Source organism: Heterocephalus glaber, unplaced genomic scaffold (assembly GCF_053883595.1).
Source record: "Heterocephalus glaber isolate CG9 unplaced genomic scaffold, H.glaber_assembly_v1.0 deba00000122, whole genome shotgun sequence".
Lineage (NCBI taxonomy): Eukaryota > Metazoa > Chordata > Mammalia > Rodentia > Bathyergidae > Heterocephalus > Heterocephalus glaber.
In genome coordinates, this window is record NW_028258138.1 from 70,771,180 (window position 1) to 70,787,121 (window position 15,942).

The window sequence follows — 15,942 nt, forward strand, 5'->3', positions numbered from 1 at the left end:
TGTCTCATGACCCCGGGACATCTGGAGTTGTCACCATTCACAGCCTATATTAAAAATTGGCTAGGAACTTGGTTTCTCTGGATGTGATTAACTGTTAGTGTATGTGTCTGTTAGTTATGAATAAGTATATAGCTATATATATATATATAAATATTTTAAAAATACGTAATATATGTCAGCTGCTCAGGTATCCCACATTTTCCTTTTTCCTTGTCCTTTAAGATTTAAATGGAGCTGGGTGTGGTGGCACATGCCTGTAATCCCAGCAGTCTGGAAGGCTGAAGTAGGAGGATCACAAGACCAGCCTGGGCAACTCAACAAGTTAGTAAGACCCTATCTCTAAAAAAGGCTGAATGTATGTGTAACTCAGTGTACGGTTACCACCCCCACAAAAACGATTTAAATGAAACTCCTTTGTCCTAACATGATAGAAAACCTCTTCTGTTATCATTTTTGGGAAACCACTGTTTTTTCTGGGGTGGGGTACAGCGAGCTTATAGCCTCTGGCTCAACCTCTCCACCACCCTTGCAATAGGGAGAGTGAGGCAGTAAGAAAAGGGCCTGTGCTAGCATCTCATCCTCAGGGAATAAGATTGTATAGTATGCATCCTTAAAGAATTTCTCACAGGTTTCATCCCAGTAGAATCTTGCAGTCAAATCTTACTAAAATTTTAGCTTCCTTTTTCCTTCTGACCATGCCTTCTTTTTCCAAAGGCCTTAGAGAATTCTAAATATATTTTTTTAAAGTATAGTTCTTTGATTTATTTTCTGGCTCTTTTATTCTAGTCCTTCCAGATACTTGACTTGAAAGTTCCTATTGTATCCAGAATGGCCTATCATGATGTTTCCCTAACCAACGAACCAATTCCCCACCTTTAGGAATCTGTGTGGGTGGCTAACCGTAGTTTTCAAAGGAACATTTTTCTCTCTACATTAAAAAAATATCACTTATGCATTGCCAAAGTAAGGCAATGAATAAACAACCCTGGCCCTATGGCCCTAGTGATCCAATCAATGTGTGTCTGATGGAAGTTTGCTTTCATTTTATCTGCCTTTGAAGTTGAAGCCATTTTCTTATTTTGAAACCCCACCCCCCCTTTTGGTTTTATTTTTGCAAAACATCTTAGGCAGAACTAGGTTTAAATGATTAAAAGAAAATATTCAATATGGCATTGTCTGAAGTCAGGAAACTAGGTTCTAATCCCAGCACTAATGCTTCCAGGCCAGCTTAATCGTCAACTATGAAAAGATTGTGCTAGGACCACCAAGATTCTCTACAGCTCTGATAATTTTATAGAGGTAAGTGATACATGATGCATTTTAAAATGATGCCAAGTAATAACAGTCCCCCCTACCAACCCTTCTGCTGTGCTATAATTCAAACCAGGTGAAGGATATTTTAATTGAGGGACTAATGTAGGTGGCAGGTTGGGATTGAGAATTTAGCAAACCTCAGCATAAACAACAGCTATTTAGGTTTCTCTTTCTCCATCTTGCCAAGGTACTTCACTTCTAGTCACCTAAATGATTGAGGGAGAAAAAATTGAATATTTCATAATTCTCTTTTGGTATTGTTTGAAAGAATTGGACATTGCATGGGAACAAGACTGGGACAAGCAAGTTCATTTTCTTCTCTTCTACCAGCTCTATGGCTAGATTCCCAGCCAGGATCGCAACAGAGTTACATATGTACTTTCTTTTTTTTTGGTACCTGGGATCAAACTCGGGTCCTTGCACTTGTGCAGTAGGCAGCGAAACCACTGAGCTAAATCCCCGGCTGATATGTACTTTCTTGTTCTCTTTATTCCCAAATTTAAAAAAGAAAAGAAAATGACGGTTTCTTGTTTTCTTTATTCCTGAATTTTTTAAAAAGTGACTCAGAAATGACAAAGGACAAATATGAAAATGTTCAGAATTTAGAAACTGATATAATTCCATCTTCATTTGCTTAGCATATTGTTTCATCAAAGATATTTTACCTGTGTTACCTTTAACAGCTGGGCTACTATCATATTTAATATCTAAAATTCTTTTGGGGAAGTAAGGAAGACTTTTAGAAAGAAACTGGCACTTTGGTAAATTTACTGTCTATTCTGCTGGCTCTTTCTGCTATAAAAGAAGGAAAATAAACTCTGAACAAGATAAGTAAAGATACTTTTAAAACCTATAAAGCTAAAATGGGTTGGGAAGGGAAAGAATCATGAAATCTTTGGAGAACTAAAGGAATGAACTAATTCTGGCATGCCCTCAAGGGTAAGAACAAGCACCCTTGCTTCTCTTCAGAAAGAATTTCATGTCCTGAGTACCAGAAGCAGCCTTTCCTATTCTAGCTGCAAAGCAGGTAGGCATAGTGAATGACCCAGTTTCAAAGATCAACCCACGATTTCCATCAAACAAAAGTACATAATTGCCTACCTAATGTAAGTAAGTCTGGGGAATTAGTCTGGAAAAAAGGCTAGCACGAGGTATTGAAATGCCTTGAGTCTTGTTAAGCCACACCAAGGTAGTTACACACTTTTGCTGTTATGTAAATGTTAATTATTTTTAAATACACACAATAAAATAAATAATTAAAACAAAACTCACCGTGTCACTGCTCTGAGGAAATCATTGCTGATAGCTTAGTGTGTATCACCTCAGAGCTTTTCTAGGCCTTTTGACAACCTTCATATTCCCCGTATACCACATTGCTTTTTACATAAGTGGGCTCATATATGCATTGCCATTTGCTTTTTTAAAAGGACTAAATAGAATCTTGTATGATAATTTATGTAACATATTCCGTCTTCACTTGATCTTAGCCGAAAGGCCGAGAAGCGATAACATATTCCTTCTTGGTGGGTAGTTAGGTAGTTTTTTTTCACTGTGACAATGCTGTAAGGAATTACCCTTATATTTTCATTCTTCATTTCTATAAAACAGAATTATAGCAGAGAAATAGCCAAACAAAGGGTGTATTAGTCTGTTGTATGTTGTTAGAACAAAATATCCCAGGCGGGGTACTTTATAATAGGTAGTAAACTAAATAAGTTTATTTAGTTCACAGTTTTGAAGGCTGAAAGTCCAAGAATATGTGGTCCCATAAGGAGAGAGCCATTGGGCTTTGCCCTAACATGCATAAGTGGAAAGGAAAATGGCTGCATGCACAAGAGGCCAAGTTCATGTGGTAGACTTGCATTATAATAACCTACTCTGCAGAAACTCACTCTTAGAGGCCAGCATTAATCCCTTCAGAAAGCAGCACCCCTGTGACCTACCTGTCTTCCACTAGGCCCCACCTCTTAAAGGTTCTACCATTCCAACACCACCACACTGGGGACCAGCCTTCTGGTACATGAACCTTTGGAGGATACATCTACACGTTAGCAGAGGCAATGTCTATTTTAAACTTAGGTAGACACTGCCAAATTGCTCTTCAAAACAATTTTTGGGTAATTTTAGGCAAGGGAACAATTTCTAGTATTGAAGCTAGATTAGAGTTTAAACCTGAAGATTATTAAACCCATTTTAATAGTATCCATTAGTAATTTGGTCTAAAGACCTGTCCATGTTAGTGGAGATGGAAAGGTAGGGACATTTGAGAAACTTCGAAGAGAGAATTAACGGGATTTGGTGACTTTGGATAGGGCAGTACCTCAGATGAATCTCAAATTTCTAGGTTGGTGGTGGTTCCGTTCACCATGATGGGAAATATAGGAGAAGGAAAGGATTTTGCTCCTATTGCAGATTCAGTTAAATGGCACCAACATTTCACCTACGAGCTCAAGCCAAAAGTTTTAACAGTTGGCCAATCTTTCCTTTTTTTTTTCAACCCACGTCAGATTTATTAGCAAGCCTTGTCAGATTCAAAATATAATTAATTTATATAACCTAATTTTGAAGATAGAGCTGACAGGACTTGCTGATAAGTTGAAGATGTATTTTAAATCTGACCTCATAACTCCTACCACTACACCCTATTTTCAATCATAGCAATTCTTACCTTGGCTACTGCAGCAGCCCCAACTGTTCTCCCTTCTTCCACACTTTCCCACCCGCACAGGATTTAACCATTTCCCCACACACAGGGATTTAAAAAAAACAAAGGAAACCAGATGATCTTAATCCCTTGTTTAATACTTTTTACTGATTTTCCAAACCTTTTACCCTTTCCAGCAGTTCCTACATGGTCTGGCCCCTGGCTACCTGTATTCTCTGCAATTCTCCTTGTTAACTGTTCTCACCATATTGCCATTCTCCATGTTTCTCACATATGCCCACTTTTTTCATGCCTTAGGTCTTTGTCTAGCTGTATTCTCTGCATAAAACACTTCTCCAGTCTTGTCGCTATTATTTCACCATCAGCTTAAATGCTACCTCAGAGAAGCCAGCTCTGTCCTTATCTAATCTCTTCCATTCACTATGATATTTTCCTATTTATTGCAAATTTATTACTTGAAATGAATTCACGTGTATATTACATGTGCATGTCTATCAACCCATTCCCTAAAAGACTATATGCTTCTTGTGGGCAGGATACTAGCAGATAGAATTAATTCTGGTTCATAGGCTGTCAATGAATGTTGACATGGACAGATGAATTAACACTCAAGGAATATGACCTTTTCTCCAAGGCTAATCATTTTATTCCTGCCTGAACTGCAAGTTATTTAATTATATTCTTAATCAGTTAATTATGTTCACTTGTGATTCACAGTACCTTGGGCTATGTCTCTAGGAGTATCAGTAGGGGGTGCTGGAATATAGTTTCTAGGGCACAGCTAGACATCTAGAAGCTTCAGTGCTGGGGGCCATTAGTTAAATGTTTATGGAAAAGGGAATTTCCTGAGTACTTTGGGTCTGCATTGTCCAGTAAGGTAGCCACTAGCCACATGTGGCTCTCTAGCACTTAAAATATATCTAGTCTAAATTGACATGTGCTATAGACACATATAATGCATAGCAAGATTTTAAAAGACAGTGTGAGAATAAATTTTTATGTTGATTATGTTTTGACTAGATAATTCTTTAGATGTATTAGGTTAAAGGAGATATACTTTTAAAATTAATTTCATTATTTATTTTTACTTCTTTTGATGTGGTTATTAGAGCACTTAAAATTACATGAATGGCTTACATTTGAAGCTTGCATTATATATTTCTGTTTTGGCAGCACTCATTGAGAACATTTTCATGTGCTAGAGTTACATAATCTTATGTATTGCATTTAATGATTACTTTCATTTTTCCTCATACACAGTTTATTGACCTGAATATGTGCACTGTTCCTCCCCTCACTCCACCTTCAAAGAAAGTTAGGCTCTGTTTTGTTTTGGTCCTTGTTTTGGGGAACCACAACACATTTTGCTTCTGGTTTGGGGCAGGGTTGAGGGTGTTGGAATGGGGCATTTTGTTCATTTGCTTTTTTCCTGAAGCAGAACAGAATGCAAGGAAACAGTTTAACTACTGAGACCAATAGTGTGACATTAAAAGTGCTACTGACTTCTGGGTAATGGAGGAGCTGAGCATCCCATAAAGATCATCCCATGCCAGAGTTGGGGGAGCTAAGAGCCAGACCTAAATCAGAATAGCAGGAAGCCCAATGATCTGTATGCATTATGTAATATATATTATAGGTTGCCTGTGTACTATCTATCTTCACCCCACTCTCCTACCCCACTGAAATATAAACTTCATGAGAATAGAGTCATTATCTTTCCTCCTCACTGTAGTATTCTGGTTCATACTGGTGGCTCAAGGTTTGGCACATTTAGTAAGGAGTCATCAATATATGTTGAATAAATGAACAGTTATGTAGCAGCTTATTCAGGCTTCAGGCAACTATGACCTTCATGTCATAGACTGCTGTTTTCAATTTCTGACATTATTTATACCTCATATTTGTGATGCTTTTGAGTATTAATCATCTGTCTAGAATTTCCTGTTTAAAATGCTTACAGATGATGAGTGCTGATCGATGTAGCAAAGGACATTTTCCCAGCAGCAGGTAAACCCACCTAACCAAAAGTACATCTAACAAATACATCTAACCGAAGCCTTGCACGTTCATTTACTCACTGCATCTATATTAAGTTTTTGTTTTTTTAGTTCTGGTGATCAAACCCAGGGCCTAGCACATGCTGGGCAAGGGCTCTACCACTGAGCTACTTTCACAGCCCCAAGATCATTATTTAAAGAGGAAAACTGTAAAGAAAAAAGATTGTGCTATTTTTTCGTTCACTTTTAAATCAGCTGGGGATCTGATTTTTCTAATAATATAATTTAATGATTTTGTGGTTGTCTTCAAGATATTAGACCCAAGTTCCTTTTACCTTTTTGTCAGCCTGCTTTGGCAAATGTTTATTGTATCATAATAGCTGACCCACCTTCTCCATCAGGTAAAAGAAAGGAGCGTAAAAGGGGATAATTGTATATGTCAGCGAATTCAGTATCCTCTTTAATTGTGAAATTCACATGACATAAAATTAAACATTTAGAAGTGAATGGTTCAGTGGCATTCAGTATATTCACGATGTTGTGTAACCACCACCTTTATCTGGTTCTAAAATTCTATTACCACCCTAAAAGTACCCATCAAGCAGTGGTTCCCCCATTCTCTCCCCCCTCAAACTCCAGCCATTGGCAACCACTGATCTTCTGTTTCTATGGATTTTCTTTTTCTGAATATTTTATACAAATGGAATAATATGATGTGACTTTTTATGTCTAGCTTCTTTCACTTAATAAAATATAAGGTATAAGGTATATGCACACTGGATATGTATATGGATGAAGACTATTCCATTATGTGTATATACCATAATTTATCTGTTCAGTTCTTAATGTGCATTTTAATTGTTTCCATATTTTGGTTATCAAATAGTGCTGATGTGTATAGTCATATACAAGTATTGGAGTGCCTGTTTTCAACTTTGGGGAATGTATATGCTTAGGAATTGTTGGGTTTATAGTAACTCTATATACTATTTCTTTTTAAAGTAATGCGTCTTCCTGCACAGTGTGCAGTAATTACTGTCATTCACTGGGGAGTAGTCGGGGACTAGTAACCAAGACATCTGTTTTGGGAATGGCAGTCCCAAGAGAATACCAGAACTTCATGGTTTTGACTAGAGAAATTTTCCTGGGAATAATGTAACTACAAAGGACAGATTAGCAGCAGTTATGCATATGAGGTAAGAATTCAGGAGTTCTGGACTCTTTTTCTGAAGGAATTAGCTTTTGTAAGTTGCCCTTTGCATTCATTCCTGAGATTCAGATTCTAAATCACAATATAGGCTCATCCTGGCTTTCCGGCTCCACTTCTCTGTCACATAGTCAAGTTTTCAGGTCTAGGGTCAGAGGTGGGCTTGTATCTTACTTGGTTAAGCATGGAGGTGAGGCCTTTCTGTTTGAAATCCTTGAAACTGTGCCAATATCGGGGTGGGGGGTGATGGCAATTGTTAGCATCCAGAGGATGGGTCCAGAACTAAATTGCTTCTCACAGCATTTGCTCAGTATGAAGTCAGCTTTAATCAGCCCTATTTCACTGGCTTCGAAAATGGGAGGCTGGCGGCTTTTCATTTCAGGGCAGTGACCTACCTGGGAGGTCTACAGAGTGATTCTGACAGTGTTCCAAGAGAATCCTTTCCTGCTGATACGTGCCTGTGTGCAGGCATAAAATATACGTAGGAGGGTGAAAAGAAGGCAAGACAGAGTGGGTCTTTATGTTGGTGTGTGGGAGGAGAGGACCTATTGTGCTATGTGTGTCAGTCACATTCCACATCTCTTTGACAGGATGTAACTTATAGTAAATTTAGTCATGATTTCTTTGCTCCCTTTTGCCACTGAGATTCATTAAGCTATAAAATCATCACAGTGTTATGGGCATCTATGTTTAGGTCTCCAGCATCAGTCTAGCTCCTTCCTACTGATGAAGCCTTCCTACCCCCACCTCACCCTCACACTCTCCACCACCATCAGGAACAAAAGCACCCACCAAGCAAAGAACTAAATGAAAGTATGAGGCAGTGACTCTTTTCCCCCCTAAACTACTACTTCTCAAAGAGTACTGTTGAGGCATTTGGGCAATTTTACGTATGTCCTCGCTGTCCTCCCCTTCTTTGACTCACAGATCTCTGTCTCAGCAACTCTCATTACTCCACCTCCCCATCCCAGAAAGTGCAGTTGCTAAGTCCCTTTGTGAACTTGTCTTTCTACATAAATGATACTTTCCCTCCACCTTGAATCCTGCCTTGACTTTTTTCACCTCTTCCGTCCTGCATCCTCTTCTCTACCATCATCACTTCCAGAACAAGCCATTTAAACCTGTTTCCTATGGTGGGCATGAGTGACTTTGTCTTGCTTCCCACAGTTTTTATTCCTTCCCCACTCTGTCCATGTGATCCAGCAGGGACTGATGTCTGGTATAATGACTGATTCAGAGAGGGGTGGATGATCCAGGCCAGATAGTGAAGAGTATCTCCAGATCCTTGTTGAAATAAAAATACACTTCTTCTACAAGAGTTACTAAACTGCTGGAGCATAACTGGTAGCTGCTGGGAGCAATCTCTGTTACTACTTGAGGACAACCTGCCTGAAAATGAAACTAACAGAGTGATAGAGACTAGAGTTGGAGAGAGACAGATTTCCAACCATTACTCTTGAGTACCAGAACCCTGCCACATTTGCAGCCATTTTTCTCCTTGCAAAGGATAGTACATGAGTCAATACATTTTATTTTATTTAGGCCAATTTGAATTGGGTTTCTATCCCAATTCAATTAAAAGTCTAGCCCTTGCAATTAAAATTCTTGTCAAAGAAAATGCCTATCAACTCCCTTATGTCTCCACTTCATCTTCTCTTCTGTCTTTCCCTCTGGGCCTGGAGATAGCATCCTGCTTATTCCATAAACTTTGGCTTTCCCCACTGACCCCTATCCATGTTATTTCATGGACACACTAGGGCATTTTAGTCTAGCCAGGACTTTCCTATCTCATTCAGTCTTCACCTCAAGCTCTGAGGAAGACAGATGAGGCATTAATTATTCTCTTTCTTCAGCTGAGGAAACAAGTTGTAAGAAGTTTATGATGATTTGCCCATATCATGCTATTTATAGTCACTGCTGAGACTTGTACCCAAGTTTCTTGAGTGCAGTGCTGGAGTTATTTCTTTTATATTGTGTTATCTCCCTTGGGTAGAAACATGGCTCTAACGTAAACTTACATTATCTTCTCCCGTGGAGACCTCCTTTCTCTAACACCTATGGGCCCACTGAGACTGAAACCTCATCTTTGTTTCAGTATCTCTTTCAGATCAGCTGCCTTCCATTTTCCATCCTTTGATTTCCTTTCATCTTCTTGCACCAAGTATGCCAAGTCTTTATTGCTGTTTTAGGTTATTTCTGAAGGACTTACCCTAGTGTAACAATATGATTTTTTTGTGTATGTTCTCAGGGATTGAACTCAAGGGCTTCACATTGAACTACATCCCCAGCCAAGAATATGACTTTTATTCCAAGTTATATTGTGTCTTTGGTCTTGCTGCACATTTGAGAACCACTTGACTTCTTCAACTTCTCCAACTTCAATAACCCAAGGCCTCCCACAAAGCCCTTCAAATCATCAATCACCCCCTCAATCCTGACCTGCATTTTATCCTCCCTTCCTGAGCTAGGGAGTGTAGCAGTAAAGTGCCACTCAATGAACTCACACACTATTGGCCTTGCTAACTGCTTTCATCCGGGCCTCTTCTCCTATGAAGATGTCTGGGTGGTTCCTACAGTGGTTGCTTTTGTTCTCCGTGACCTTTGCCGATGTGTTTATGATCTTGCCTTCTCCATTCTTTTAATGTCTGAGATCAGGTTGTCCTCACGCAACTTCTATGGTAAACATTTTTGATTATCTTCTGAGCATCCATTGCTTCCTTCTTAATAATACCTATTTTTATTTGTCTGTTTTTTGCCAAAGAATCCCCTTTCTAAGGAAGTATATGTGCTTCAAGAGAAGCTAACTCTAGATATCTCCACAGTTGGTCCTGATTGAGCCAAAGGTAATTATGTAGTAATTTGGACTACTCAGAAATATTCTTGTTCTGGAGACATGGTAGGATTGGATTTCCCAGCTTGTTGGAATTAGGGATAGCTATGTGACTTGCTTTGACCAATAAAATGTGAGCAGAAATGATAGACGTCACTTTCAGGCAAAAAGCTTTAAAAGCCAGTGTATGATTGATTTACCAGGTCCCCTCCTTGTTGCTGCAATGATTGCTTAACTATGTCCCAAGATGAAGTCTCCCTCAGCCTAGGTCCAAGAGTGACTAATGGTTGAGCTAATGTATACAGACATGTGGTAAGAGCAAGAAGTCAATTTTTGCTATATGAAGCCCCTGAGATTTGAAAATTGGCTGTTATCACTATGAAAGAAAGAAGTTCTAACTGATAGAGTAACTGCATCCTCTTACCGATGCCTCTGCCAGGAACTTAGCCTAAAATAAGCAATCCATAGTATTCAGTGGCCAAGGGCTTGATTAAGGAAAAGGCTCTTGACTCAGTTGTATACTGAGATGATAAGGAAAGATTGTTGGGGCTTGAGGGAAGAAAGTTTTTGCACTGTTAAGATCCACTGAAAAAGATGAATTCTCTCTCTGGATCTTATGCGCAAATGCAAAACCTAAAATTACCACAGTCATTCTTGCTACCAGCCTGAGGATAAAGCCAATCAACAGGGAGAGTAGTACCAAAAGAATCACAAAGAAATGAAACTGAAACCCTAACTGAATCATAACTAATTACCTGAGCTCTAGACTTCCTCAGTTGGGACAGCCAATAATTCCCCTCTATTGTTTAAGCCATTTGAGATGAGTTTTCTGTTACCTGTTTTCAAAAGCTTCTTAAAAGTTTCAATTTTCTCAGTTTTTATTTTTACTTTCCACTCTTCCACCCAGTCTCAAAGAAATAATAGGTAATAATGGCATCTATTTATAAAGACTTACCATGTGTCTGGCATTATGCTAAGTAGTTTCCCTGAAAGAATTATATTCTATTTCAAAGTAACAACTATGTGTGAGCTCCTGGAAAGCAAGAATCTTTTCTTATTTATATTTGTTTCCCTAGCAACTGTGATATGGTGCAAAGTAGGTGTTGAATGAATATTGATTAAATGAACACATATAAATTAAGCTTACCCTTAAAGAGCTTACTCTCAGAGAATATTGCTGAATATAGAGTCTTGCAAACCTTACAGATTCAAGATCAATACAAGATAGTATATGCTATTAGTTACTAAACTGAAGATTCAAAGATTCACAGGGGATGGTACCAACTGTAAACACGATGAAGGAAAGAACATTATTGCCTGAAACTGGGAGCAAAAATCTGGGAGAAGGGCAGATTTGATCTTTTAAAAAAAGATCAGTATTGAATAAGTGGTGTAGCAGTGTTGGGGAATGAAAATCGCCAAAAGTTAGGGCAATGACCAAAGAATAGCATGGTGCCAAGAAGGAACACAGTCCATTGAAGAGGTACATTCAATTGAGGTGCTCACTGAATGTTAGATATTTGTTTCATTTTTCTCATTACAGGAGGCAACAGAGAGCTATTTCCTCTTGAATTGCTTAAAGTAGGGTTGGTATAAAAGAAGTGTTGTGGCCATTATCCTATTTAGCTGCTTACTTGCTCAAATCCCTTCTTACACATAGTAGGTAGTTAGTAGGTAGTTAAAGATATTTATAGTCCTCTGTCCTTGTACTATTTCTCCTCAGAGAAAGTAGAAGCTTCCTAGGGCTTGTGTGGCAAACATGTTGCTTCTTTTCTGGCTCTCTTAACTCAGTGCTCAGTGCTGAGCACACACTAGTGCACAGTAGGCCCTCAGTTAAGTACTTGTTGAATTGATCCAATTATCTATCTAGTTTTGGGGATAAAAGTATTTGCCTAGTGAGTCTAGTTTCTCAGCAAATCAGCACTTCATCAAACCTCTGTCAGATCAGCTTCTCAATAGGGTATCTTAAATATATGCTATTAAAATACCTAAATAGAAGTTCCATCTCTTTGAATAGACTGAGCCTGATGAATCAGCCACAGAGGTGGGAGGCTGATCCAGCCAGACATGAACCCATCGGTTAGAGAATAGGCAACTAGCTCCCTCTCCCTTTGCCAAGTTAGCAAATCATTAAGATTGAAACAAGACATAGGATGGTGCCCAGACTACTATTAACCAAGGTCTGGCTGAAGCCCCATATCCCAGCTGTGGATCATGTTGAAGCCATGTTGGAACAGGAAAAAGAAAGAGGAGTCCAGGGTCCTGCCCCTTTCAAAATTACCAATTCCCAGGCCTCTAGATCTACAGTTTATCTTCATGCCATGTATATAGGATTTTTAAAAAACCAATTTATTTAGAAAGTGTCACTGGTGAAGTCACTCAGCACTTAAAGAACTAAGGTAAAATACAATGATGGATAAGTATGGATAACATTCCATCCTTTTATTTCCCCAAGAAGGATTTTACACAGATATCCATTCCTGATGACATGTCATCAAGCCTGAATTTCCAAGTGGCTCCCAGAGTCCTGATTGCAGTTAGCTTCTCCCTTTTCCCCTTCCCCTTAAATGGTGTGGTTGTAGATTGCTCTTTGATGCTGCCATTAAAGAAAAAGAAATAGTGAAGGGTCACTCTTCAGCACTCTGAAATACATGTTTAAATATGCTCTTTTCTAAGCTCCACTTCTCTTGGTAGCATTTAGCATGTGAGGTCTTGTATGCAATAGGTGTTCAATTGATCATCCTTTTAATTCAGTTGACTTGAATTGGTCGCAGTACTCTTGCCTGAGATATAAATTGAGTGTGTTTTCTTATTACAGCATTGTTTGATTTCTCTTTTGGTGGTCTGTCAACTTGTCCCCCCACATCTGTGTCCTTGGCCCAGTCACTCCCTACTCCATGAACACACATGTGCAAACACAGTCCTATTCTGTTCTGGGTATTTGTCATGTTCCTTTAGGGGACTGTTTAGGTCTTTATTAAATGAGAAGATTATGTAGAAGAATCAAAAGACCTGGATTCTGGTCCCTGCTGGGCCATCTACTTCAGATCTTAGATAAGTGCCCATGTATTTAGATTCCTTATCTCAAATATAAGAGAAGTAACAATATAGGTCTAATCTACATCCCAGGATCGCTACAGATAAGCTAATGCATATGGAAGCCCTTTGAGAATAGTAAAACATTTTTAAAACTTGTGTTTATAACAAGCCCATCCCTCTTCCCCAGTCCATGCACAGAGTAACCTGCACAGATCTTCCTCTGTGTGTTCCCTGGGAGATGGACTCCTCACCATCCCTCTCCAGTAGGGGCTGACCAACTGACTTTCTGAGCCTGCATGGGACGTATTCACTCTGATGAATTCAATGGAGCCAAGGGTCAAGCCCTCAGCTTTGCAGCACCAGAAACTTGGTCTTGGAACAAGCTCTGAATTGATCAGACTCAAGGATGCTGACTCATGCTACTCCACAGGAGAATGAAGCACAGCAAGTGTGCCAGGTTATTAATTTACAGCAGGAAACACATGGCCCGGACTGCCCCTTTCTCCTCATAGACCAGTTGCATGGGAAGAATCAGAAGGTTGCTCAATGAGCAGGAAACTTTGACAAGAGGAGTTAGATGATTCCAGTGTTTAATAACATCAGGCTCTGCTCATCTGGAGCTTCTGTCTCCTCTGCAGAAATCTATCCTCCAGATGGCCTAGGGGGGTTTCAGCACCTTGGAAGGAAACCCCAGGCTTGTGTGAGCCAGAGTGCCCTTTTCTACACATTCCCTTTGCTGACCAATCTTCTGACCAACTCCTTGCTCTTTATATATGACAATATTCAGACATCTTGCAGTGAAACTGTGGTTCCCAAAGCCAGTCTGCAGAACAGGCAGGCTGAAGGTTGTTGTTACAAAATCACCTGGGCACTTGTAAGGGAATATACAGTTTTCTCTCCCTCTCTCTCTCTCTGCTCTACTAGAAATTCTAATTTATTAGGTCTTTGGAGGGGTCTAGGAATCTGAATGTTTATGAGTATCCCAAGTGATAGCAATCATCAGCAGAGTCAGAAAACCACTGACTTAAAGTGTTATTTGGCTAAGAATATATACTGTCACTTTAAGATGACTGCATATTTTGATCTGATCCATTATAAATTGATTATATAGATTAACTCTCAGAACAAAATGTTATTTCCTAATTCTCAGGAGCCAATCATTACTGTATCCTTGAACCAACTTTTTCCTTCCTTCCTTCCTTCCTCCTTTCCTTAATCCTTCCTTCTTCCCTTCCTCCCTCCTTCCTTCCCTTTCTTGGTACTTATTTCCTTCCTTCTTTTCCTCTCTTTCACTTCCATAAATATTAATAAATAATTAATGCATAAAGAAGCTGAACAAGTGGAGTTTGTGGTGACTGACATTCCAGGTGCCAAAAGTAAAACTGCTTTAAGGTGATAGTAAACTTGGAGGATTAGGATATACAGTATGAGCCTGGTGCATAGCTGTAAGGTGAGCCAATAGTAAAACCAAGGTTGGAGTTTGAATAAACTAGGGATGATTTCCCTGTGGTAAGTGACCCTAGTTCTTGGAATAGTTCCTGAGCTCATGTGTTCTGGAAAAATGTTTATATTCTCAAGTGTTCTTGAGGGATAGTCCAAGTACCATGACCCCATCCCACTCCTGAAAAAGAAAACAGACCGGTTCCTTTCCTCTCCTGTATAGTTCCAGTCTCACCAGCACCTGACAGTACCTGGGTTTCAGCAGAGCAGCAAAATCAGGGGAGCAAAATAAGAATAAGGAGGGGTACCAGTGTGCAATAGGCATTGTGTTCCCATACTTTATACCCTATGTGTCAACAAAAACCACTGAAACGAATTTTGATATCTCCATTTTCCAGATAAAATTGTGGCTAAGTAACTTGCTAAAGTTCATGAAAGCAGTAAGCGATGGAATCCAAGCTTACTCAGTTACAAGTTCTTTTTTTTCCCATAATCTCATTCTGCTTAGTAGACAGGGGAGTATGGGAGTAGGTGTTTTGAGCATAAGCTTCATTGTGCTATGGATATGTATTTATAGATAATTCTCACAATTTCTCTCTGTGCAGTACACACACACACACACACACACACACACACACACACACACACACCCCATAATGATAACTATCACATTCCTCCATAGAAAATATACTAGCATTGAAATCTGCATTTGGTTATACAGATAATTCTGATTCCTTTCTGAGGAAAAATGAGAGCCCTAACAAGGTCAGGATGGAAGTTAGGTTACCTGAATATTCCCTTAGTGTGTGCTATGAGGAATTCCTTTTTCCTTCCTGGGCCTCATTTCCCTTATCTTTACAAAGTGTTGAATTAGATTTCTAACAAGCTAGAAGTCTAAGAACCTGGGGACACCTGTTACCATATTTCTTGTTTTAGATCAAAGCACAGAATTTGAATCTTAGGGAAAAAAGCCAAAAACATACATTAAAAGGCTATTTAATGACTAACATTTATTGAGAACTGTATATAGGCCAAGGATTATACTAACTAGTTTAATAACTTATTTTTATTAATTATTATCACATCAACTCTGTTTTTACTTACTTATCTCTTGCTTAACATCACATGGCTGGTATGTGGAAAAGCCAGGGTCAAGACCAACCTTAATTATACTGGTCATCGGAACCTGGCCACACAATTCTTTCTTTTTTTAGACAGGCTCTTATTATGTATTTCAGGGTGGACTTGAACTTACTGTATAGCCCAGGCTGGCCTCAAACTCACAGTGATCCTCCTGCCTCAGCCTCTGAAGTGCTGTTTCTATTGTCTAGTAGTATCAGGAAGCAAGCTGTTTTTTTTTTTTTTGTATTAAATTCTTTTATTGGTACATTGTAGGTATACAACACAATTACATTTCTCATTGTGAATTGTACCTTTACATAATGCATCT

General features: G+C 39.0%; 1 protein-coding gene across 14 annotated transcripts in view; it reads left to right on the forward strand.

The window, feature by feature from the left end:
- The first annotated feature begins 206 nt into the window (after positions 1 to 206).
- Stxbp5l (syntaxin binding protein 5L) overlaps positions 207 to 15,942 on the forward strand; it is a 588,968-nt gene continuing 573,232 nt past the window's right edge. For 4 of the 14 annotated variants that reach the window (XM_087209155.1, XM_087209158.1, XM_087209173.1 and 1 more), the window contains exon 1: positions 209 to 321. In XM_087209155.1, coding sequence (XP_087065281.1) covers position 321 — 1 coding nt within the window. In that variant the 5' untranslated portion in view covers positions 209 to 320. Of the gene's footprint in view, positions 322 to 1,276; positions 1,300 to 15,942 lie in introns of those variants that run through there. The other 10 variants (XM_087209180.1, XM_087209157.1, XM_087209160.1 and 7 more) reach the window with 6 other exon arrangements.